At 52.2% G+C, this 23,308-nt stretch overlaps 2 protein-coding genes across 4 annotated transcripts; one reads left to right on the top strand and one right to left on the bottom strand.

Annotated features, from left to right (window-relative positions):
- Positions 1–1,560: 1,560 nt before the first annotated feature.
- Positions 1,561–5,664, bottom strand: Atp6v1g2 (ATPase H+ transporting V1 subunit G2). 3 transcript variants are annotated; one of them, XM_035451297.1, is made up of 4 exons: positions 5,547–5,664; positions 4,521–4,622; positions 4,211–4,311; positions 1,561–2,872 (listed from the first exon to the last, which is right to left on the bottom strand). In XM_035451297.1, the coding sequence occupies exons 2-4, from the start codon at positions 4,600–4,602 to the stop codon at positions 2,699–2,701; spliced, it is 357 nt and encodes a 118-aa protein (XP_035307188.1). In that variant the 5' UTR covers positions 4,603–4,622; positions 5,547–5,664; the 3' UTR covers positions 1,561–2,698. The 3 variants fall into 3 exon arrangements, with proteins under 3 accessions (XP_035307188.1, XP_027244651.1, XP_035307187.1); XM_027388850.2 differs by lacking the exon at positions 5,547–5,664 and adding an exon at positions 4,770–4,887; XM_035451296.1 differs by lacking the exon at positions 5,547–5,664 and adding an exon at positions 4,778–4,820.
- Positions 5,665–6,244: 580 nt separating this feature from the next.
- On the top strand, positions 6,245–21,400 carry Nfkbil1 (NFKB inhibitor like 1). Its single transcript, XM_027388848.2, has 3 exons — positions 6,245–6,920; positions 20,262–20,483; positions 20,601–21,400. Exons 1-3 carry the CDS (start codon positions 6,656–6,658, stop codon positions 21,185–21,187), a joined length of 1,074 nt encoding a protein of 357 aa, XP_027244649.1. The 5' UTR covers positions 6,245–6,655; the 3' UTR covers positions 21,188–21,400.
- The last annotated feature ends 1,908 nt before the right edge of the window (positions 21,401–23,308 follow it).

The raw sequence follows: 23,308 nt of genomic DNA, 5'->3' as shown, positions 1-23,308 counted from the left end.
GTGTGGATGGTCTGGCTAGCTGTTTTGTTTGACTGATAGTCCTGCTTAAGGCAGCCAAGGAACTGTCCAGCAGATGTCAGTAGAGAATCAAGTCGACCCACCTCCTGGTCTCTGCTTGTTTGCAGGACAGTGAACATCAGAGAAGCACTTATGATAAAAACTTGCACTCGCTAACATTCATGGTGATTTTAACAATGCTTAAAGCCTGAGCCAATGGCCAGAGCGAAGAGTCCCCCTCGTCTGTCTGTCTTGCCATTATTCCTTCCTTCCTTCATTAGTGAGTTTGAGTCTTATATAGCCTAGACTAGCCTCAAACTCTCAATTCTCCCGCCTCAGGCTTCAAGTGCTGGGATTAAAGTCAGTAGACGCCCTGTCCTGCTCTGCTATAAACATAGCAGATAGAGAAATACAGCAAGATGGCCAAAGCAGTGCAGCTAACAGTGTCATGACAAGGTGTAGGCATAACAATTTCCCATCACGTCTATCTCTCTGCTTCAAAAATCTGGTTGATTCTGTATAGCTATTTCCTTGGGATTATAACATTTCCTTCCTCCTCATGACAATAGAGAAGGCTCATAAAATTCAGAAGTTGCAAGACACAGAACCCTTCTCCCAGATTACGTCACCTATAAACAGTTCCTGATGACAGAAGTCTCTTTGGTGGATCTGTGTACAAGTTATGTAGAGAACTCAAGGGAGAAGCAGCTCCGATCTCCCTTGCTCCTCTAAGTGACCTATCACCCATATACTGGAAATGGGCCCCTAACCCTGCCAGTCTAGGCTTGACTGGAGAAGTTTCTTTGGTCTTTCATTAGTGCCCTACTGGTATAAATAGACTTTTTAATGTCTGCCTACAGAAAAACCATACAAGAAAAGTCTACATGTTAACTCACTGATTCATGCCCTAGGTGAAACAAGCTCGCCTTCCATAGTGCAGAGAACTGTTGCAAGAAAGGGAGTCACAGAAGAGCAGTTTCCCACCCGTGAGCATCATTTTAATTTACAGTATTCACCAGCTGCAGTCATGTACCAAGTGCTATCTTAGGCTTTGGGGACACAGCCTATCACCAGATACTTTACATAATGAGAGCCAGTACCTGAACATATAATGTCAGGCCAGGCAGGTGTGGCGGCACACACCTTTAATTGCAGTATTCAATAGACAGAGGCAGGTGGATATCTGTGAGTTCAAGGCCAGCCTGGTGTCCATAGACAATTCCAGGACAACCAAGGCTACACGGTGACTCTCTCTCTCTCTCTCTCTCTCTCTCTCTCTCTCTCTCTCACACACACACACACACACACACACCAGGCACTAATAAGCAGAGTAAAACAAGGGAAGGTGCAGTGTGCTTGTTCGGACACGCCGACCTTTATCTTACAGTTACTGCATGCAGCCCTCAGTGCCCGAGGAGCCTCACATGTCCACACTTGACAGAAATACCACATTACTGTGTGCTTTTGTTTCCAGAAAGCTGCCCCTGGGCAACCATTTGCAGCGTTGTGAGCAGAGGGAATGAGAATGAGAAACCGTGGGGCAGAAAGAGGCTGTTTCCACCATTGACTTGTCCACTGATATTTTATTGACACTGCTGTTACACAGGGAAGCGAGGTATTGAGGGCACAGAAAGGAATCCTTGAATGTGGTTGATGCAGCATCACTCTGGGAAGCAGTAAGCTCTGGGAAATCAGAAAAGAGGGACAGCCAAAGGGAAAGACCCACTCACAAGAAACACAGATGCTAGGAGGGTTAGCATTCACCTGCGACTTGGAAAGAGGGACTAAATGACATTATCATTTCGACTTTTCAGGGGTCATGATGGGCCTTTGGAGAAGGGGAAAAACAAATTCTTTAGCGAATTACTAGAGTCACAACGACTGAGCGTTATAAAGTGCCAGGGACAGATTAGGATTCTCTGGCAGGCAGGTGGTGGTGGTGGTGGTGGTGGGGTTATAATATGGGCTTGCCATTTATGGAATCACAACTACTACCTGTCTGGAACTATGCTGAGTTCTTACAGGACGATTCACAGCAGTTACCGTAAGAGGCTAGCATTATTACCATCATTCCAGTTACAAACAGGAGGACATTAGGGCTTCCAGGTTAAATAGCTTGTCCAGGCCCCTGTCTCACAGCCAGCAAGAAGGAGGGGAGGGAGGGGAACCCAAATCTGCCAGCCCTGAGTCAGGGTGCTTTCCATACCCGCATTACCATGACACGTTTCTCAGAAGGAGCAGATGGGGACGACTTCAGCATTCGTTAGTATATTTCCAGTGGGTGTCATGGGACACAGATTCAGGTTTGAATGGGCTGCTTGTAAGTCTCATAGGGAATGTTGGGTCCTGTCACCTAGAAGTCTCTCTCCTAGGGAAAGGTTATTTTTTAAAGATTTATTTATTATGTACAGTGTTCTGTCTGCATGTATCCAACAGAAGAGGGCACCGGATCTCATTACAGATGGTGTGAGCCACCATGTGGTTGCTGGGAATTGAACTCAAGACCTCTGGAAGAACCATCAGTGCTCTTAACCTCTGAACCATCTCCCCAACCCTGGAAAAGGTTTTTATGTGAAGTGATGCGGGGAGGGGCAGCCCTAGGGATTGAAGCAGTGCCCTGTGCATGCTACCCAAGCGATTTGGGTTAGGATAGGAGTTGGCAGAGGAGTCAGCCTCTAGGACATGTCTCTAAGAAGTGGTCCTAGACGGTGACCCGATAGTTGGGGTGGACCTGGGGCCTGACGTCACAGACCATGCCAAGAAGCTGAGCCAGGACACGCTCCCGGTTTCTCTGCTGGGAGCTCTGCATGCCCTGGACCTGACGTCTGGTGGCCTGCTCCACTTCAGCAGACAGGTTCCCCTGAGAGCCCATGGCCTGGGGAGTGGGGGTGGAGGGGAGAGAGAGAGAAGCAGAAACAGAGAAAGAACGGTCCCAGTGTGTACAAGGAAGGATTCTGAGGAAGGCCGGGAAAGCCTTTTCAAAACTACTGCCATGCCACAAAAACTAGATACCAGACAGGGCAGCACAGTCCCGGTTTCTAAAAGGTGACATGCAGTCCCACCCAAAAATGATCTGAAATTCCCTCCCTCTTACCACAATGGCCATAAAACTGTCCCCCACATCCATGTTGCCACACTGCACACGGACTGTGAAGGCTGCTCCCACACACACACCATCCATGTTACCACACTGCACACAGACTGTGAAGGCTGCTCCCACACACACACCATCCATGTTACCACACTGCACACGGACTGTGAAGGCTGCCCCCACCCCCCACACTCCATCCATGTTACCACACTCCACACGGACTGTGAAGGCTGCTCCCACACACACCATCCATGTTACCACACTGCACACGGACTATGAAGGCTGCTCCCACACCTCACACCATCCATATTACCACACTGCACACGGACTGTGAAGGCTGCTCCCACACACCATCCATGTTACCACACTCCACACGGACTGTGAAGGCTGCTCCCACACACCATCCATATTACCACACTCCACACGGACTGTGAAGGCTGCTCCCACACACACCATCCATATTACCACACTGCACACGGACTGTGAAGGCTGCCCCCACCCCCCACACTCCATCCATGTTACCACACTCCACACGGACTGTGAAGGCTGCTCCCACACACACCATCCATGTTACCACACTCCACACGGACTGTGAAGGCTGCTCCCACACACACCATCCATGTTACCACACTCCACACGGACTGTGAAGGCTGCTCCCACACACACCATCCATGTTACCACACTGCACACGGACTATGAAGGCTGCTCCCACACCTCACACCATCCATGTTACCACACTCCACACGGACTGTGAAGGCTGCTCCCACACACACCATCCATGTTACCACACTGCACATGGACTGTGAAGGCTGCTCCCACACATACCATCCATGTTACCACACTGCACACGGACTGTGAAGGCTGCTCCCACCCCACACACCATCCATGTTACCACACTCCACACAGACTGTGAAGGCTGCCCCCACACACCATCCATGTTACCACACTGCACACGGACTGTGAAGGCTGCTCCCACAAGCTGCATGTGTCCTTTGAAATCCCCAGGCCTTGTCAGGGCGCCCTCAGCCCTGTGACAGCCTCGTTTCTTGCTGAGTCATGTACATTTTACAGAGGCACCCCTGACCTGCGCCTGAGTTGGCCCACCCCTGCCCCTCTCCTCACCGCCTGCTGCTTGCTGTGAAACTCCTGCTCACGCTCCCTGCGGTACTGCTCCACCTCCATTTGAGCCTCCTCCTTTGCCTGCTTCAGTCTCCGGGCCTTCCCTAGAGCAGAACGACAGTGGGCACAGACACCGCACACACACATCGAGGCGTGGTAACTCGGATCGGTCCCCTCCAGTCAGCCAGCCAAGTGCTGGCTTCGGAAACCCACCCATATCTCGTATCGTAGTAAAAGCCTCCAGGCCCCAGCCCTGTCTCCCCCAGGACTCGAATGGCCGCTACCCCCCGCCCCTGCATTCCCCGTGGCTCACTCTTCCTGGCATCGGCCACCTTCTCCGCGGCCCGCTTCTCCGCTTGCAGGAGCTGCTGGATACCCTGGGACTGACTGGCCATTTTTGTCACTAGACAGGATGCTGTTTCGAAGGCGACCAAGGTTCCAGACGGCTGCCAGCCTCCGGCGCCCACTGCTGGGCCGGCCGGTCGGCGGGCCCGTTGCCGCAGCCCTCCCCTCCCACTGGGTCTTAATGCTCCCGTTTTCCCTCAGCCTCCCGCATCCTCACATGCTCACACTGGCGACTGGTCCTCCGCTAGCGCCTGCCGACGCAGTGCCCCGAACGGCCGCCCGGGGGCAGCAGAGACCAGTCCCTGTGCTGAGGACGCAGCAGGGGCAGGGTCCCGGGTCTGCGGGGACGGGGAGGACGGGGACGGGGAGGACGGAGAAGGGGACGGGGACGGGGACGGGGACGGGGAGGACGGGAACGGAGGACAGGGAAGGGGACGGGGAGGACGAGGACTGGGAAGGGGAGGACGGGGACGGGGAGGACGGAGAAGGGGACGGGAAAGGGGACGGGGAGGACGAGGACTGGGAAGGGGAGGACGGGGACGGGGACGGGGACGGGGAGGACGGAGAAGGGGACGGGAAAGGGGACGGGGAGGACGGGAACGGAGGACGGGGAGGACGAGGACTGGGAAGGGGAGGACGGGGACGGAGGACGGGGAGGACGGTGACTGGGAAGGGGAGGACGGGGACGGGGGACGGTGACTGGGAAGGGGAGGACGGGGACGGGGATGGGAGACGGGACTGGGAAGGGGAGGACGGAGACGGGGAGGGGGAGGGGACGGGGGACGGGGAGGGGGAAGGAAAAAGGGATGGGGAAGGGGAAGGGAACGGGGAAGGGGACGGGGAAGGGGACGGAGAGCTTTGTGCTTGGAGAGCGCGGTGGGCCCCACACTCCGCCCCGGACCTCGGTTTCGGTCTCCCGCGCCTCCCCGGCCTCCCGGCCCACGTCTGCCTTCTTAGCGTCGCCTCGAGTCGTTTTCTTTTTGGAGCTACCTACATCTTTGCCCTCGTTGTGATTTTTTCCTCTTCCTTTGTTTTTTGTTTTGTTTTTCCAGACAGGGTTTCTGTGCAGCCCTGGCTGTCCTGGAGCCCCCCGTTGTAGACCAGGCTAGCCTCGAACTCACAGATCGCCCTGCGTCTTTCTGCCTCCCGAGTGCTGGGGTTGAATTTTCCTCATTATAATTTTTTTTAGATTTTATTTATTTATTATGTATACAACATTCTGCTTCCATGTATATCTGCACACCAGAAGAGGGCACCAGGTCTCATTACAGATGGCTGTGAGCCACCGTGTGGTTGCTGGGAATTGACCTCTGGAAGAGCAGCCAGTGCTCTTAACCTGTGAGCCGTCTCTCCAGCCCTCATTATAATGTTTTTATCTTCGCTTCCCCTCTTTGCCGTCCTCCTTTTCCACCCGTTATTAAACTACCGCTTCTCTCCTCCTAGCGCGGGGTCCGAGAGAACCTCAAAGCGCCCTCCCGTCCCCTGGTAACCCGCCCTCTACTCCCGTCTTCCGGTTCCGGGAGGACCCTGGGTCGCAACTGCCTTGTTTCCCCTCCGGAGGCCTCACCACGAGTCACCCGGTCCGGGCGGAACGATTTCCGGGACGGGCCCGATAGTTCATTTCCGCTCGAAACCGGCGTCGGCGCCTGCGCCACTTCCGCCTCGGTTCCGGGAGCGTCTTAAACGCCGGCGGCGGCCCGGGCGGTGTGTGCTCGGGGCCGGGGAGCAGGTGTGCTGGGCGGGCGCCCCCCGCAGGCCCCCGAGCGCGGAGCCTGCGCGTCTGCGTGCCCGTGTGTTCCTGACTCCCCGGCGCGGGCGGGGCTGGTGTTCAAGTCCCCGCCCGGCCTTACTCGCCCCGTCCCCCAAGTTGAGTTAACTTTCTCTCCGTCTCTGGAGCCTCCAGGCAGTCACGTGTCCTTTTCCAAAAACCACACACGCGATCAAATCCGTGGCCCCGGCCCCCCGGCTCGCCCGGCCCGCCCGGCTCGCACAGCCCGTCCCCCGGAAAGGCCGAGCTCCGTCTCGTGCGGGAGACGGGGAGGGCGCAGAAGGGAGACGCGGGCAGGCGGACCCTGCCCGCGTCTCCCTCAGCCCAGGACTTCCATGGCCTCCGCCTCCCGCCGGCAACGCCGGGAGCGCCGCTTCCGGCGCTACTTGTCTGCAGGGCGGCTGGTGCGAGCCCAGGCTCTCCTCCAGCGACACCCAGGCCTCGACGTGGACGCCGGGCAGCCGCCTCCCCTGCACAGGGCCTGCGCCCGCCACGATGCCCCAGCCCTGTGCCTGCTGCTGCGCCTCGGGGCTGACCCTGCCCACCAGGACCGCCACGGAGACACGGCGCTGCACGCTGCTGCCCGCCAGGGCCCCGACGGTGAGTGGCTCGGCTCGCTGGGAACCGGTCGTGAGAGGCCGATCGGAGCTGCAAGGAAGGCCCGGTGCGTTGGCGCACACCTTTGACCTGAACACGCAGGGGCAGGAGGATCTCTGTGAGTTCGAGGCCAGCCCGGCCTGGTCTGCACAGTGCGCTCCAGGACTACATAGAGAGACCCTGTCTGCAACAGCAGCAAAAATAATTGGGAAATAAGCTAGTTAGTTCGTCCTTAGGGCCCGCTGAAGCAGTTGATGGGGTTGGTATGCATTACAGTAACAGATAAGCTTATTCCAAAATTGCCCAAACGTCAACTAAGGTAGGTAGGTAGGTAGGGGTGTGTGTGTGTGTGTGTGTACTCGGGGCTGTTTAGTGTGTGACTGTTTTGGGGTTTTTGTTGTTCTTTTGAGTTGGGGTTTCAGGCTCAGCATCCCAAGGGCTGAGATTGCAGGCATGCCGCAGCACACCCAGCCACCCTGCTTGCAACTTTTCCTTTACATTTCCTATCTTTCAGGATTAGTGATTACTTTGTTTCTTTGATGGCTGTTTGCCTGTAGCACAGCCTTGTGGCTGATTGCTCTGAGGTCAAATCCCAGATCGAAGAAGTTTGCTTCTCTCTGTGTGGAATTAAAACAATAGCAACCTTTGTGATTTGCCACAAACTCTTACAAAGTATCCGGGCTGTCTGTCACGTGATCGGCTGGGATGACCATCGGTCGTGAAACCTGGTGTGGAGTTAAGCAGGAGTCTGCGTTCCTGTGTTAGGAACAGATTCGTGAAATACAGAAACACCCTGGGGACCAGTTTTCTGCAGTCTCCACTCCACCAAAATTCTGTAACAACTAAACAACTCAAATCTAACTTAAAGCTGGTGGTGCAACCAGGCCGTGGTGTTGTAGCCTTTAATCCAGCACTCTGGAGGCAGAGGCTCACAGCTGGCCTGGAACTCACTACGCAGAGCCACAATGGGGACAACACAAAACATCTCAAAACGGTGGTAATGGTTTCACAGTGCCAACAGCCCCCTTCTGTTCTCCAGTTTGTACAGATAACCTGCCCAGAAACAACCTAGCCACCTAGAAAGACCGGAAATTACAGTGTGCTCCTATAATCCCAACACTCAGGAGCATGGGGTTCACCTCAAGGCCAGTATGGTCCAGGCCTAAGAGTCTCAAGCTGACAAGCAAATCTAACCTAAATGGAGGCTGTGGCGTTTAGTTTATCCTGCTGAATTCAACGTTCAGGTGTTCTCTTCCAGGGACTTCTGTGTGCTTGCCTGCCCCTGCTCCCCCAGCCAGGTGACCCCTCTAGACAGGGTACTTCTAGATGAACAAATCCCAGACAGTTCTGAAAACAGCATGAAGGTGTTGCTTTGACAGTGACAGCAGGAGCCGCTCCATAGACAGAAGCCTCCTGACTAGAATCGAGAGGAGGCCCGTCCCCCGAGGGATTGCCTTCTGAACACTGGAGAATGTGAGTAGCACCAACCCTGCCTGCTCCTTTTCTCATCTCCAGCTCGGCCTCTTCTTGGTCCAGAAAAAAGAAAAAAACAAAACAAAAAACCCACTTTCTTTAATTCTGCTTCACACAAGTAAAAGAGGCTTGCATGCTTTTTGTTTGTTTGTTTGTTTTTTGTTTTTCGAGACAGGGTTTCTCTGTGGTTTTGGAGGCTGTCCTGGAACTAGCTCTTGTGCTGGTCTCGAACTCACAGAGATCCACCTGCCTCTGCCTCCCGAGTGCTGGGATTAAAGGCATGCGCCACCAATGCCCAGCGGCTTGCTTTTTTTTTTTTTTTTTTTTTTTTAAGCTTAAACAGAGGAAATTTGCCAAATGCGGGCTGCAGTTGGCTGGATGATTTTGTTGTGGAGAATCTGAAGAGTAAGCTCCTGAGGTGCCTGAATAAGTCTAATGGAATCTTTATTTACCACCAGCAGGACTGTTCCGAACAGAGCAACAAGCCAGATGCAGCCTCAACTTCCAGTTTTGTTTTTTGAGTTTTTAAGGGCAATAAATGCAGTCATGACTATATAGAGAGGCAGCCCTGTACCCTGCAGCAACCAAGAGTTGTTTACCAAAGCAGAGAGAGAGCAGTTAGTCAGACAGTTAACCTTTAGCTCAGGCTCACTTTGTATAGGAATTTGTGGCTGCGTCAGAGACCAGTTCACCATAGATGTTTATGTCTGGTCTAAGTGTCCAGAGACCATTGTTACCCAAGGTAGTATTAGCAATTGGAGTATTCTTAAGAATGCTTCCACAAGCCTGCTGACAACACAGTGTCTGGGGCAGCTGCTTTCGGGTTCTGGAGCCTGCACCCTTACCTCGGAGAGCCTGTTTGCCTCTGAAAATGACCCACACGTTAGCTGCAGTTTTGCTGCGTGGCTCAGGTGGACTTCTCTGTGTAGCTCCCGATGGTGGAGTAGCTACCTCCATCGCTCTACTGAATTCTGAGACTCGTGAGAAACATCTGACACACGGTGGAGAAAGTGAGGCCTTTCTAGGAGGTTCATGGTCTTGTCTGAAATGTCACAGCTGAGAGATTGCAATGTCCCAAAGAGGAACCCGTCCCCCAATGCTCCCAAACCCTTGCTGTTTACCAGTCACCTGTCAGTCCTGCCGCCAGGTGGCGCTCTAACTCCGGAGTCTCCGTGTCATTCAGCAGGCAGCTGCCTGGAAGATGCCTTCCTTAGATGAGCAGGTTAAGTGAGTGAATCTCTGCCCCCCCCCCATTCCCGTGTTAGGTCTGAGGGTGCCCAAGTTCACTGAAGTGGCTGGATAGGTTTATCATACCCACTAGAGGATGGGAGAGGGAAGATCACCCCCTTCCCATTTTAGGTTTTGGTAACTTTTGGATCGTTATGGGAGAGCACTCTGAGCTGTCAGAGAGGCCCATCAGTGAAGCCTATGTCAAACGGTGGCCATCCTGTACACAGAGCAAGCACGCATGGACACTGACAAACACAGTCTCGGGGTTGTTTTTTTTTGGGGGGGGTGGATAAAAAGCATGCAATCATTCTGATGTTTGGGTTTGGGGTTTAAGGTTTGTTCTAGTGGTTTTGTTTGCTTGTTTCATTGTTATGGGTTTTTTATTTGTTGGTTTGTTTGAAACAGGGTCTCTCTCGGTAGTGTTGGCTGTTCTGAAACTCGATACATAGACAAGGCTAGGCACAAACATAGAGAGGTATGTCTGCCTCTGCCTGTGGATCCAACATCTGGTCCCCGCCTGAGTCCAGGGGCTAGAGGTGTGAGCCAGGGTCTCCCCACCTGAGTCCAGGGGTTAGAGGTGTGAACCAGGGTCTCCCTACCCAAGTTCAGGAGGGGCTAGAGGTGTGAGCCAGGGTCCCCACCTAAGTTCAGGGATTAGAGATGTGAGCCAGCTTATTTCATTTTCTTTTTTTATGGTGCTGGTACTTGAATCTAAGCCTCATACAAATCAGACAAAGCACTGCACTCCTCCCCAGCCTCCTTTTTCTCTTTAATTTGAGATGGTGGCCACATGTGTCACCTAGGAGCTGTTGGTCCTGTGGAGTTCCTGACTCTGCACCCTGCCTCCCCACCCCCTGCCCCCAGTAGCTGGGGCACAGGCATGAACCATCAGGCTTGTTTGTCTTGATGTAATGGTCACAGTTCTTCTGTATCAGCATGGTGGCAGACATGCTGTCCGCTGCCACCCTGACACGCACAGTAAAAGCAGGAGGCAGCCTTGTTTTAGAATGACTAGGCAGAGCTGACGTTCCCCCTGTCCCTCCCTCCAGCCTCGCTTCTGCACACCCCCAGATCTGTCACCCCAGCCACAGTTGTCTTCAGTGACCTTAGCACAGGTTTCAAAACCACTGCCCTCTCAGGAAATGGGTGGTGAAAGAATTTACCAGAGCCAGGCATGGTGGCACATGCCTGTGATTCCAGCACCCAGGAGGTTGAGGCAAGAAGACTGAGAGTTCGAGGCCAGCCTGAGCTGCCTGAAACCGTGTGTGTGTGTGTGTGTGTGTGTGTGTGTGTGTGTGTGTGTGTGTGTGTGTCTGTGTGTGTGTCTGTGTGTCTGTGTGTCTGTGTGTCTGTGTGTCTGTGTGTCTCTTTGTGTGTATCTGTGTGTATCTGTGTGTGTCTGTCTGTCTGTCTGGTGTGTGTGTGTGTGTGTGTGTGTGTGTAGGGGTTACCAGAGGCAGTAGAGAATCTGTTGCTACAGTGTAGACAGTGGAGAGCAGCTGTCTACACCTCGGCATCCAGTTCTGTAAGGGCGGTGAGAACCATGTTCATATCACAGTGCCCTGGATGTTGAGGTCTCATGGAATGGGGCACTTGTGTGGGCTCCTATCCAGCTGCTCAGGTGGATAAACATCCTTTATTTTACAGTTTAAGTTATTTCTCCTTGGGTCACTGTAGGTGGCCTGGGCCTGCTCATTAAAAAGAATTCTCTACAATGGTATCATGACACCCTAAGTCAGACTATAAACAGGACTCATTAAGCTGAATTGTTCTCTTTTAAAACTTAGTTTTATTTTTCTGTCTGTGTGTAGAGGTCAGAGGATACAGTTGCTATTGGTCCTCAGCTTCCAGTTTTTTTCTTTTCTTTTTTTTTTTTTTTTTAGAGACAGGGTTTCTCTGTGGCTTTGGAGGCCTCAGCTTCCATTGTATTTGGGACAGTGTCTTGTTTCTTTTTTAACTGTGTACACTAGACTAGCTGGCCCATGAGTCTGTGTAGATAGACTCCTGTCTCTGCCTCTTTTTTTTTTTTTTTTTTTTTTTAAGATTTGTTTATTTATTATGTGTACAGTGTTCTGTCTCCATGTATCTCTGCAGGCCAGAAGAGGGCACCAGATCTCATTACAGATGGTTGTGAGCCACCATGTGGTTTCTGGGAATTGAACTCAGGACCTCTGGAAGAGCAGCCATTACTCTTAACCGCTGGGCCAACTCTCCAGCTCTGTCTCTACCTCTTACCTTTCTGTGGGAGCACTGGGGTTGCAAGTGTATCCTGCTGCATCTGGCTTTAAGTGGGTGCTGGGGAGCAAACTCAGAGTCTCTGGATTTCATGGCAAGCGCTTTACCAATGTTGTGAGCTTCCAGCCTCAAAGTTAACCCTTTCTGGTCTTGTTCAAAGACAACAGCAGCCTTGCTTGAGCCCAGCCCTGTCCAACCATCCACCACAGAACAGCACCCCCACACCCTGACACACGAGGCTCACAAAAGATGGAGGCCATCTTCTGGAATTGCTCCAGGGCTGAGAGGCCCTTGCTGGCAATGCTGATTTGTCAGGCAGCCGTGAGAGCACAGGACATCAAATATTCTGGGAAGGGGAGGCGGAGCTGCTGTTGAAGGAGACCAGCCGTCAGACCAGGACACTAGATCAGGAGGTCCTGGGTGGTGGAAGGTGGCATCAGTGACGCGGTGGCTGCTGCCCCAGGGCAGCACCATCTGGAGCTGAGACCTGGAGTCAGGAAGACATTGATTTACCAGGAGGCTGAGTAAGCAGTGGCCAGAGACAAAGCAAAATGAAGCATAAAAAGGGCTTGTGGGAGCTGCTAGTTGTCCCAGCCAGGAGACGGGTTGAGACCTCCGAGCTGGACAAGGACAGCTGTTTTATTTCTGGCTGGAGTGAGGGGGTGAGAAACATCTGAACCCAAGGAAAGGGGGGCAGCACCAAGGGGAGGCCATGTGCTTCTGAGACTTGCAGGCGGTCATTTGTAAGTTAGAATAGGAAAGCTGGGGTGCACCGTCCCTAGACAGGATGGTGTGTGTGAGTCTCAGGCCCAGCCTGGGCAAAGATGGTACCTTTCTAGGAGAGGAGTTGGTCCCTTAAGACAGTAGACTATGAGCAAAATGACAGTGAGTGGCCCCTCGTACAAGGCTGGAAAGGAGGGGTTACAGGTGAGGGCTCAGTGACATTAGCATGGAAAGAAACCCTGTGGGTGTCTTTCAGGAGTCTGAAATATTGGGGTACACAGGATGGATTCCCTGAAATGGGTTGGGTCCCTTGGTGCCTGGGGGGTCAAAAGAGAGATTTGAGCTGTGTGGGCTCCTCAGTTAAGAGCACTTGTTGCTCTTACCAAAGATCCAGGTCCAGTTCCCAGAACCAAGCTCAGAACCATCTGACTGCCTTTCCAACCTTGGCTAGCATTAGGTGCACATGTAGTGTGTGTGTGTGTGTGTGTGTGTGTGTGTGTGTGTGTGTGTGTCAAATACTCAAGACACATAAAATCTTTTAAAAAAAGTTTTAAGAGAATTTCAAAACTTCTATCGTTAGATCTCAGAAAGGAGACAGATGATCTTGGCCATTCACTAGGATCTGGGGGTGTTTGAGAACAGGTTTCACCTGGTTCTCCCCAAGAGGAGAGGGGAATTTCTAAGCAGTGTACAGGAACGAGTAGCTTGAGCTTTTACCAGAACAGCCCTACTCTGGATTTCAACCTGAAGTGTCAGGTCTTCCTGCTTGGCTGCCATTGAGTGGAGGGGGCTGACAGAGCCCAGTCCCGGAACTTTGAGCAGCCTCTTGTCATGAGAGAGAGTGTTTTTCTTGTTGGTTTATTAGTTAGTTGGTGGTGGTAGTGGTTGTTCTTTGTTTGTTTGTTTTTTGAGACAGGGTTTCTCTGTGTTGCCCTGGCTGTCCTGGAACTCACTGTAGACCAGGCTGACCTCAAACTCAGAAATCCACCTGCCTCTGCCTCCCAAGTGCTGGGATTAAAGGTGAGCACCACTATCACCCAGCTAGGGAGGGTTTTATGATAGATCCAATTCCTGGGTTAATGTGAGGTGCTTCCAACAAGGTGAAATCTAACTTAGAGCTGTTCCTACCCTGTACTCAGTAGCAGCCTTAATAGTTTGTCTCAGTGGCGTAACACCCAGGACAGACAAGGGGTCTCTGGTCTAAGAGGTCTTCCGGGAAAAGGGCCAACCATGAGGGACTTGGAAAAGCTGAGGTGAGCTGTAGGCTGGAGAGTAAATGCCAGCTCTTAGAAGTGGGGGGGGGGGGGGAGGCGAGCTGACTAAGACTGGAGTGCGGCCTGGTGAGGTCATCATCGTTAGATTTGCCCTCTTTCTAGAAGATCAAGGGTGCCAAGCAGCAGAGAGGTCATGTTGGATTATGAGGCCTTGCTTATTCTGAGTGATTCAGGTCATTGCCAAACTGAAGGGACCAGGGAAGTTGGAATCGAGGACTCATATGTCCTCTGAGACGATGGTAACCTCTGAAGCCTTTTGTTTTGCCATCCAGTGTCTTCTAGAACTAGTGAACAGGGTACATGTGCATGAAGAGCAGTTTCTTCGTCTTCCCTGTCATGGTTCTGCTACACTGCACAGGCTCCAAGAGGGAGAGGCCCTGAGGCCCAGGAGAAATCAAAGAATGTGTGTTGGCTGGACATAGAGCAGGTGGTGCAGGCTGAGCCAAGCATGAGCATGGCAGGCCCGGCTGTGGTGACAAAACATCTTGGAGACATTTTTTATGGCAGCTCCAGAAAGGGTTAGCCTGGTGGAGCATAGGCCAGTGTGAGTGTGAGCCTTCAGAAAGGGCTAGCCTGTTAGAGTGTAGGTCAGGGTGAGTGTGAGCCTTCAGAAAGAGATAGCCTGATGGAGTGTAGGTCAGGGTGAGTGTGAGCCTTAAGACTGCTCTTCATGGAAGTCTCCAAGGCCAGGAGCTGTCCTGGGCCCAAGGCTTCACTGGTCTCTTGACTGACATTTGGGACTTGCTGTCCCTTTGAGGAGAAAGTGTCGGCCCTTAACTGGCTGCTGTTCAAACACAGCTGTCTTGCACCTTGCCTTGCCCATGCTTTGAAGAATACAATATATCTGAGAGAGGTAAATCCATGTAGTCATTTCTTGAAGTCGACAGTTGTACGTAATACCTGGTATGGTACCTTCTGTGGCTCAGCCAGGCATCTGAGTGATGGCCCTCCAGGTCTCAGACAGGGTCTCTCTACATAGTCCTGGCTGTTCTGGAACTCACCATGTAGACTAAGCTATCCTGGAACAAACAAGAGATCCTCTTGCCTCTGCCTCACAAGTGCTGGGATTAAAAGCACACACCGCCACTGCCCAGCAAAATTCAGTTTTCAAAGTAACAGAAAGCCTGACAAGCTCAGCAGAGAACGAACATCAGGACAAAACAAAATCTTTGTCTCCTGAAGCCAGCTCTTGGCAAATGTTCTTTAGCAAGGAGCAGCATCTTAGGAGGCCTGAGGAGCAGAGCTTGGGCTTTGGCTGTGGGTGGGTGCCACACTGATGTCGGGTTTCAGTGGCGCAAACTAACACCCGCTCGCCCTTTTCCAGCTCTGTCTGCTGAGGCCTTCTTGTGACTCACTCAGTGTCTCTACACACTCACACTTGTTAGCTTGCCCTCATCTTTTCTTTCCATTTTGGAACAGTCCAGTGACTTTATCTCTTTCTTAACTAAAAATACCCCTTTTCCTTGTCACCGTCCTTACCCAGAGCATCTCTTCACACTCGTCGCCTCCGCTCATGCCTTTTCCCTCGTTCACTGTGTCTTTTTGCTGTGTTTACCTCTCTACCAGAGGCGTGAATCTTCAGTGCGCCCACGACATTAGGTAGCAACCCAAGATATCCTGCAGGCAGATGCCAGACTGTGAGGCTCTGTCTGTCCAGGGTCTGTCTTCGTTGCTGCTTGGATTTTTTTTTTTTCTTAAACAAAAATTCCTGTGTTTATTCCATTATTCCTGTCCTATAGGTTACTGTGCATTATCAGAAGCAACTGAAATCAGTCAGGTGCCTCAAATTGGTTATGTGCTCGTAATTATGCTGCACTAAACATTCTCCCAGCCATAAAACCAGGACCCAAATACTCTTAGCATCTTCATGCTGTGAGTGAGAAAAGAAACCGAGTTTTTAACAACTTGGTGAACTGCCGACAGCTGAACGGTGAGTGAGCGGACCGGGGTTTTGATCCAAGCATGGATGCCAGGGTTCGATCTCCAGCAAATAATGAGCTCTACAGAGAAGAGGTAAAGTGAAGAACAGAGTACTTACAGATTGCCAGGAAGATGCAGCTTTCAGGGCTGGGATTGAAACACATGCAGGCTTTGTAATTGTTAGATTTCCCTTTGTCATTGGGTCTTTTTGTTTGTTTGTTTTACATCTCAACCCCAGTTTTCCCCCCTCCTCTCCTCGCAGTGTCCCCCACCCCTTGGAAATTTAAAAAGCTCTTCTATGCTTAAAAACAAAAGGTGAGAGTGAGAATTACAATGTTACATTCCTGTCAAAGCTGGCAAGGATAACAGCTGACCTTAGACAGGGATTGTGTTAGTCTAAGCATAAGACAAGAGACACTGCCAAGAATGTGTGTTGACCCTGCAATTAGAAGTTTCAGATCCCTAAAAAAACTGAAGGAAAGCTGGGGCGGTGGTGGCACACACCTTTAATCCCAGCACTCGGGAGGCAGAGGCAGGTGGATCTCTGTGAGTTCTAGCCCAGCCTGGTCTACAGAGTGAGTTCCAAGACAGCCAGGGCTACACAGAGAAACCCTATCTCAAAAAATCAAAACAAATGAACTGAAGGAAATAGCAAATGGTTAGTTTTCTTGGAGGATCAGGGGGAGGGGAAGGAGAGAGAGAAGGATGACGGGGGAGGGAGGCTGTCAGGTGGTGGAGACTGGAGATTCTACCGGTGCGATGGGCCTAGAACAGCTGTGTTTGGGACAGATCTGTCAGGGGCAGGGGACACACACCCAGACAGTGTTGGTCTCTGTTAGCTGCCTTGTCAAGGGGACAGATGTTGGGGGTGGGTGCTGTAATTGCTCCCTGTGTGAAGTCCTTGAGTGAGTGTGTGCCGGAGAGAATGTGTGGAGGGGAGAAGGAGGCAGGGGAAGGGAGTGGAGTTGCCCTTGGAAGGGGCTGGGGGCAAAGAGCTGGGGGCTGAGTGGGAGCACGCGTGACTGTCAGGGCCGTCTGCGGCTGAGTTCAAGGGTCCCATGCTGAGGCCATGAAGTACTGGATAGGAGGAATTTTGGAATTTTTTTCCCCAAAAATTATGGCAAAAAGATCCCATTGTAGGGCAGAATTGTAACTCAGTGTGTACTCTTCTGTGGCCAGTGTTCCTCGTCTAGGAGTGGAAACAAGGGCCAGGTTTTATTACAAAGGAAAAATAATGTTTTATTTGCTTTGTGTTTTGAGAAGTTGAAGACAGTTTTTAGACCAGTTTTTGAGAATATGTCCCAGGGTAAGTCAGGGGTCATGAAACCCATCTTGTATCCAACCAGAGATGCAACCTTACCCCGAAGGCATCTTCAGAGGGCAGTAGCCCTCCCAGTTTTCAGTACCGACTTGAGGTTTGCTCTAAACTAGGGCATCCTCCTGACTCAAGGGTGGAACCCAGTTGGTTAGGCCAGAAAAAGGGGCTCACTGTCCCAAGAAAGTGGAACATCTGTTACCCTGGGTTCTCTAGGAGCAGAAAGTCTGGCTGGGACCGGCGACCTGCACAAGTGTGTTGTTCTTGTCTGTGGTGCTAAAGTTCCAGCCATGGGCACACACTAGGAAAGCTCTCCCACTGAGCTGTGTCTCTGCATACCTGCCTCCCTCAGTACAAAGAAGTGCTGTGCTGTCAGAGGTGAGGAGGGAACCCTGCTTTTGTTCTTAAGGGAAAGTGAATGAATGTTTCTTCCACAAAACATTTTCATAAACAGTTCTTCCCATAGGAAAATGCATTTTGTCCAAACATGATGTCACAAAATGTTTTATTTGTTTGTTTTGTTTTTGTTTATGTTTTGAGACAGGGTTTCTCTGTGTAGCTTTGGAGCCTGTCCTGGAAATCACTTTGTAGACCAGGCTGGTCTGGAATTCATGAAGATCCACCTGTCTCTGCCTCCCGGGTGCTGCCTGGCAGTGCCACAGACCTTTTAATCCTAGCAGACAGGAAGCAGGGGCAAGCGAATCTCTGAATTCTAAACCAACCTGAGCTACGTGGTGAGGCCCTATCTCAAAAAAAGAAAAAGGGAGGGAAGGAAGGAAGGAGGGAGGAAGAGACTATGCTAATGAATATTGGAAAAGTTGATTTAGGGACTGCAGAGGCAGCTCAGTGGTCAATAGAGCACACTGCTCCTTCAAAGAACCCAGGTCCAGTTCCCAGCACCCATGCTGGGCGGCTCACAACTGCCTGTCACTCCAGCCCCATGGATCTGACTTTCTCTGCTAACACCAACCTTCCTAAAGTTGGAATGAAATCAAGAAGAAAATTTTGGTAAAAAATTAAAAACTTTTGAAGGATAGATGGGGAGAAAATACAGTTTTCTGTTTGTTTTTTAAAATAATGTGTTTCAACAGTCCCACAAAAAGGAATTTCTTCAACTGGGCAAGGTGATGCATGTCTTTAATCCCAGCACTTGAGAGGCAGAAGCAGTTGGAACTCTGAGTCCAGGGCCAGCCTGATCTACAAAGTTCTAGGGCAGCCAAGGCTACACACACACACACACATAAAAAGCACTTTCATATCTGTGTGAATATGAAAATGTTTCCAAAGAAGAAAATTTTTGAAGAATATGAGTAGGTTATTCACAAAATAAATACTAGTAGCCAGAAATATTAAAAAATAAATAAACTTATTAATAAAACTATTTTGGGGCACCGGGTCTCTCCATAGCCCTGGCTATCCTGGAACTCACTCTGTAGATCAGACTAGTCTTAAGCTTACAGAGATGCACCCCCCTCTGACTCAACTGCTGTAATTAAAGAAAGGTCTGTGCATGTCCCATTAGCAACATGAAAAGCTTGGCATGCTTGTACAGTTAAGGAAGGTGGGCACACTGTGTGCTTGTGGCACAGATACTGAGAACAACCTGGCAGGCTTGCATAGGCTTTGACTCAGAGCATCTACCCTGAGCAGATGCTGCACCAAGTCCACAGACATGCAGGCTTGAGGCTGAAGGTTCTGGATGCACACACACACACACACACACACACACCATAGCCAATAAATGCATTTGGTATTTCAGAAAAAATCATTTTAAAAAAGCTGCCATCTGGTAGCATATCTCTGAGTAAATGTGTGTACCACATGGTCACAGCCATATGTGCATTTATGGACCAAGGCAGGACTGGGGGATTGCAGCAAACTGTTAACAGTTATAATTTTAAGCTGGGTGTGTTGGTAAACAACAACAACAAAACCCCAAAACTCTTGAGTTAAACCTTCTATGCAAGCCTGGACACACTCGCGCACACACACACAAGTGCACATACCATATACTCACACACTCATATAAACACACACTGCACACTCTCATGCATCTGTACACATGCCCTGGTGAGCCCTGGTGGGAAGAAGTTGAAAGACGGAAGCCAGAGCAGATAGTTGCTAACTGGGACAGCTTGGGAGGGTTTGTGGCAGGTCACAGCAGCAAACCTCACACCCTGATGTGGTTTCGGAGGGGCTTGGCACCTTGGGTAGCCAAGGGTAGGCCCTTCTGTCTTCCCGGTAATGACAGGGCAGCCCTTCTTCTATGCCATCCTCCTGGTAGGTGAACAGCACTTCCTGGAACCAGCTAGGCCTGGCGTTCTACCTCCACCTCCTCCTCCTCCTCCTCCTCCTCCTCCTCCTCCTCCTCCTCTAGGAGACAAGATAGGTCCACAGGGCAGGAAAGCTGCCCCACTCCTGCCTCTGGCTCCTGAATTGAGGCAGGTGGTGGCCTTCCTAGTCTCTACCTGGTGAGATCAAGGTTCAGAAACATGTTCCCAGGATGTCTGGTTATTTCTGCCGGCCCCCCCCCCGCAGGCTGTCACCCACCGTGTACTCCCCCTGCCCTGGCATCTATGTGGTCCATGCTCATTCCTTCCCATCCGTGGGTAAGGCTGAGAAATTCTGCAGAGAACGTTTATTTCACTCCTCTTTATTGGGCAGAAATAGTAAATGTGCTTCTGTGTTTGCAGCAATACGGATATGCTCTTTGACATTCTCTAGCACTACTCTTTTTTGTTTTTGTTTGGTTTTTTGAGACAGGGTCTCACTGTGTAGCTTTGGAGCCCATCCTGGAACTCAGACTCACCTCCTTTCCCTCCTGAGTGCTGGGATTAAAGGCTTGTACCACCACCCCCCCCAGCAGTGATCTTAATATGTAGTTTTGGGTGAGAACGATAGTTAGGAATAGGTATATAGTGATAATAGTTTCAAACCAAAAAAAAATAGTCAAAAGAATTGGAAGCCATCCTAGGTGGCAGGAGCTGTGTCCAGAAAACGGAAGCACTTGCAGTGAACTGAAGTCGAACATTCTAGACCTCCACACTTAGCACTCATGTAATTACTAGTGAATGTCAGTGTGGTTATTCCGCATACCCAGGAGTTAGAGACTCCAAGATGGTGGCGCATCAGGGCCCGAGCCCCAGCTGATCGGCTTGCTGTCTCTGCCCACAGCTTACACGGACTTCTTCCTGCCACTGCTGAGTCGCTGCCCCTCCGCCATGGGGATAAAGAATAAGGATGGGGAGACTCCCGGGCAGATTCTGGGCTGGGGACCCCCCTGGGATTCTGCTGAAGAGGAAGAGGATGAAGAGGTCTCCAAGGAGCAGGAGTGGCGGCAGAAGCTGCAGGGCGAGTTGGAGGATGAGTGGCAGGAGGTCATCGGGAGGTTTGAAGGTGAGGAAGCCACTGCCACCCATAGCCGCCCTCCCTCCCCTGGCCCGGGTCCTAGGCCCTCCCCTCTGCGTGCATCCTTACCCTCCCTCCAACAGCCTCCTGCCTCTTCCCCAACAGAGGATGCTTCTCATGAGATGCAGGAACCCGAGTCCTTCTCAGCCTGGTCAGACCGCCTGGCTCGAGAGCACGCCCAGAAACGGCGGCGGCAGCTGGAGGCAGAGACATCCCGCCGACCCCCAAGGGCTGAGGGCTCCAGTCACAGCTGGCGGCAGCACGAGGAGGAGCAGCGGCTTTTCCGAGAGCGAGCACGGGCCAAGGAGGAGGAACTGCGTGAGAGCCGAGCCAGGAGGGCTCAAGAGGCTCAAGGGGACCGAGGGACAGAGCCTCCCAGGCCTGGGCCCAGGGCAGAACACCCACGAGGGGCAGGAAGGGGCAGCCTCTGGCGCTTTGGTGATGTGCCCTGGCCATGCCCTGGTGGGGGGGACCCAGAGGCCATGGCTGCAGCCTTGGTGGCCAGAGGCCCCCCTCTGGAGGAACAGGGGGCTCTGAGAAGGTACTTGAGAGTCCAGCAGGTCCGATGGCACCCTGACCGCTTCCTGCAGAGATTCCGAAGCCAGATTGAGACCTGGGAGCTGGGCCGTGTGATGGGAACTGTGACAGCCCTTTCTCAGGCCCTGAACCGCCATGCAGAAGCCCTCAAGTGACCCTAGGGGATGAGCAAGAACCTGTGGGGATGTCGCCAAGGACAGATGGGAGACGCGGAAGGTCGTGGATGGGGATGGATGAGCAGCAGCTTAGCTACTGCGCAGAGAGGATATGGGGCAGGCTCACGTAATGGGTGCGGGGGTGGGGTGGGGTGGGGGAGGCTCCACCACTGTTCTCCACCGCCATTTCCTAATAAGATCCACTCCAGAGTCTTCTGCTTTTTCCATCGCTATGGTTTTCATCACCCGTGACATCTCCTTTCCCGCCCAACTGTCGAAACCCGCAGCTCCCACACACCTGCTGCACAGAGTCGGACAGTGTGCGCTCTCAACACAGGCCAGAAGCCCCCCTGCCTGTCCTCCCTCGAGGCCAGCCCTTAGAAGGCCCAGTTTGTCCCCCACGCCCCCTCTGCTCCCTCCCCTGGGGTCCTCACCACTTTGCAGTCTACAGCTGAAGAAGTGAACAAGTGTCAAAAAAGGAAACAGACCGCTTTCCTCCCCCGTGCTCCCCAAGCAGAACCACATCCTCCCCATGGCACCCCAACCCTCCTCCTGCCTGCTGGCACCCCTACCCAACCCAGGGCTTTCCCTGTGCTGAGTCACTGAAAGAGCTGAGGCGGGGGCCACCAGGGCTGGGGACCATAAGGACCCAAGAGGATGAAGACTAGAAAGGGGATGGAGGAAGAGATTGTGGGGGAGGGAATTTCATTTGCTAAAATTAGAAGCAGGAAGGAGGCTGGAAATAGCCAGATTATGTAACCGGGTTGTCTGTTCTTGGGCAACTAGAGATCCACACCCGAGCCTGTCCAGGGATCCTGCCTCTCAGTCATCTCTCTGGGACTCCAATCCTGGCATCTACTGTTCGCCTCTCCGACCCTAACTAAACCTGGGCTTCAGCTCTGGACAACTCAGGCTTGGCCTTCCACATAAACGTCTCCTTCCCAAGAACCCTAGCTGAGGTCCTAGGGGTGGGAGAGAAAGGGCCTGAGACATTGAAGATGAGATAGGGGAAATCCATCCATGCCATTGTTCAAATTCAGCAGCTCTCTCTGGAAATGGAGGAACTGTGGGCAGATCCCACTACCAACACCTAAGACACAGCTGGGAACTCAGGTCTTTTGCTTTTTTTTTTTTTTTTTTTTTTTTTTTTTAAGTAGAGGCAAGACAGAAAAAGTGTTGTGCAGGTGTGTACTGTGTGTGGTTGTGTGTGATCTGACAGGGAATTGTCAGGGCTACAGCCCAGGCCTACTCGAGGGGGTCCCAGCATTGCACAGGAAGAAGCTGCTGGGACATTTGGTGAGCCTGAGACCCGGGACCTGGGGAGACATCAGGGAGGTTGGGAAGAGGCCCAAGCCCCCTCGCCCCAATACCCGGCAGATGTTGAGCGGTGGGAGGGCGAACTCTGTGAGAGGAAGCTGCTGTGATTCGGAGAAGTCTTGGAAAGGAACCGTGAGCAGCCCCGGCATCCGGTTCCTCTCACAGGCCAGGGATTTCGGAAGTGGCATGCAAAGAGCCCATGTTGGAGTCTGGACCCTTGAGCTGGGGTTGAGAGGAACAGCGGTGCTGGGGTGTGGACTGAGAGCACTTGGTTTCCTCCTCTACACAAATGACATGAAACCAAAATACGCTGATACCTGCTTCACCCCCCCAGCAGACCTCCCTCTCTGTGCCCCCCCAGTGTCTGGCCCCCAGCCCTGGTGGGGGTTCCCCTGAGATGAAGGCTGCTCACTTTCTCTGACCACATGGTTTCCGCTTCTGCATCTCTCATTTCCTAGGCTGATAAAAATACTGAGTCCCAGAGGCCCCGGCTTCCTCTGACCCCCTGGTACCAGGCAGCAGGCATCCTGTCCACCATGGTGGGGGTGGGGAGGAAACTCAGGGATCCCCAAGAGTTGACTCAGTGCCTACTGTGAACAGCAGTTGCTGTGGAAGTGTGTCCCTTCTGTCAGGCCGGGCCCAGGAGTTGGATCTCTGGGGTGGGGTACTTCGGGATTCAATTTGAGAAGAGAGGCTTGGAAAGAAGCTAGAGATTGAATGTCAGCCTGGGGATTCAGGTGGGGGTGTTTCAGTTAAATCAGGACAGGGGTCTGGGCTTCTGTTTGGCACGGTTCAGCTGAGTAC

The sequence above is a fragment of the Cricetulus griseus genome, assembly GCF_003668045.3.
Source record: "Cricetulus griseus strain 17A/GY chromosome 1 unlocalized genomic scaffold, alternate assembly CriGri-PICRH-1.0 chr1_0, whole genome shotgun sequence".
Taxonomy (NCBI): Eukaryota; Metazoa; Chordata; class Mammalia; order Rodentia; family Cricetidae; genus Cricetulus; species Cricetulus griseus.
Note: the sequence above shows the minus strand (reverse complement) of the source record. Positions and strands in the feature narration are given on the sequence as shown.

What these genes read in the sequence shown, in the direction of transcription:
- Nfkbil1 (XM_027388848.2), top strand. Translation starts at nt 6,656, where the DNA reads ATGGCCTCCGCCTCCCGCCGGCAACGCCGGGAGCGCCGCTTCCGGCGC. An exon ending in TGCCCGCCAGGGCCCCGACG is followed by an intron (nt 6,921 to 20,261) that starts GTGAGTGGCTCG and finishes CTCTGCCCACAG; the next exon opens with CTTACACGGACTTCTTCCTG. An exon ending in GGTCATCGGGAGGTTTGAAG is followed by an intron (nt 20,484 to 20,600) that starts GTGAGGAAGCCA and finishes CTTCCCCAACAG; the next exon opens with AGGATGCTTCTCATGAGATG.
- Atp6v1g2 (XM_035451297.1), bottom strand. Translation starts at nt 4,602, where the DNA reads ATGGCCAGTCAGTCCCAGGGTATCCAGCAGCTCCTGCAAGCGGAGAAG. An exon ending in GGTGGCCGATGCCAGGAAGA is followed by an intron (nt 4,312 to 4,520) that starts GTGAGCCACGGG and finishes GTTCTGCTCTAG; the next exon opens with GGAAGGCCCGGAGACTGAAG. An exon ending in TTCACAGCAAGCAGCAGGCG is followed by an intron (nt 2,873 to 4,210) that starts GTGAGGAGAGGG and finishes CCCACTCCCCAG; the next exon opens with GCCATGGGCTCTCAGGGGAA.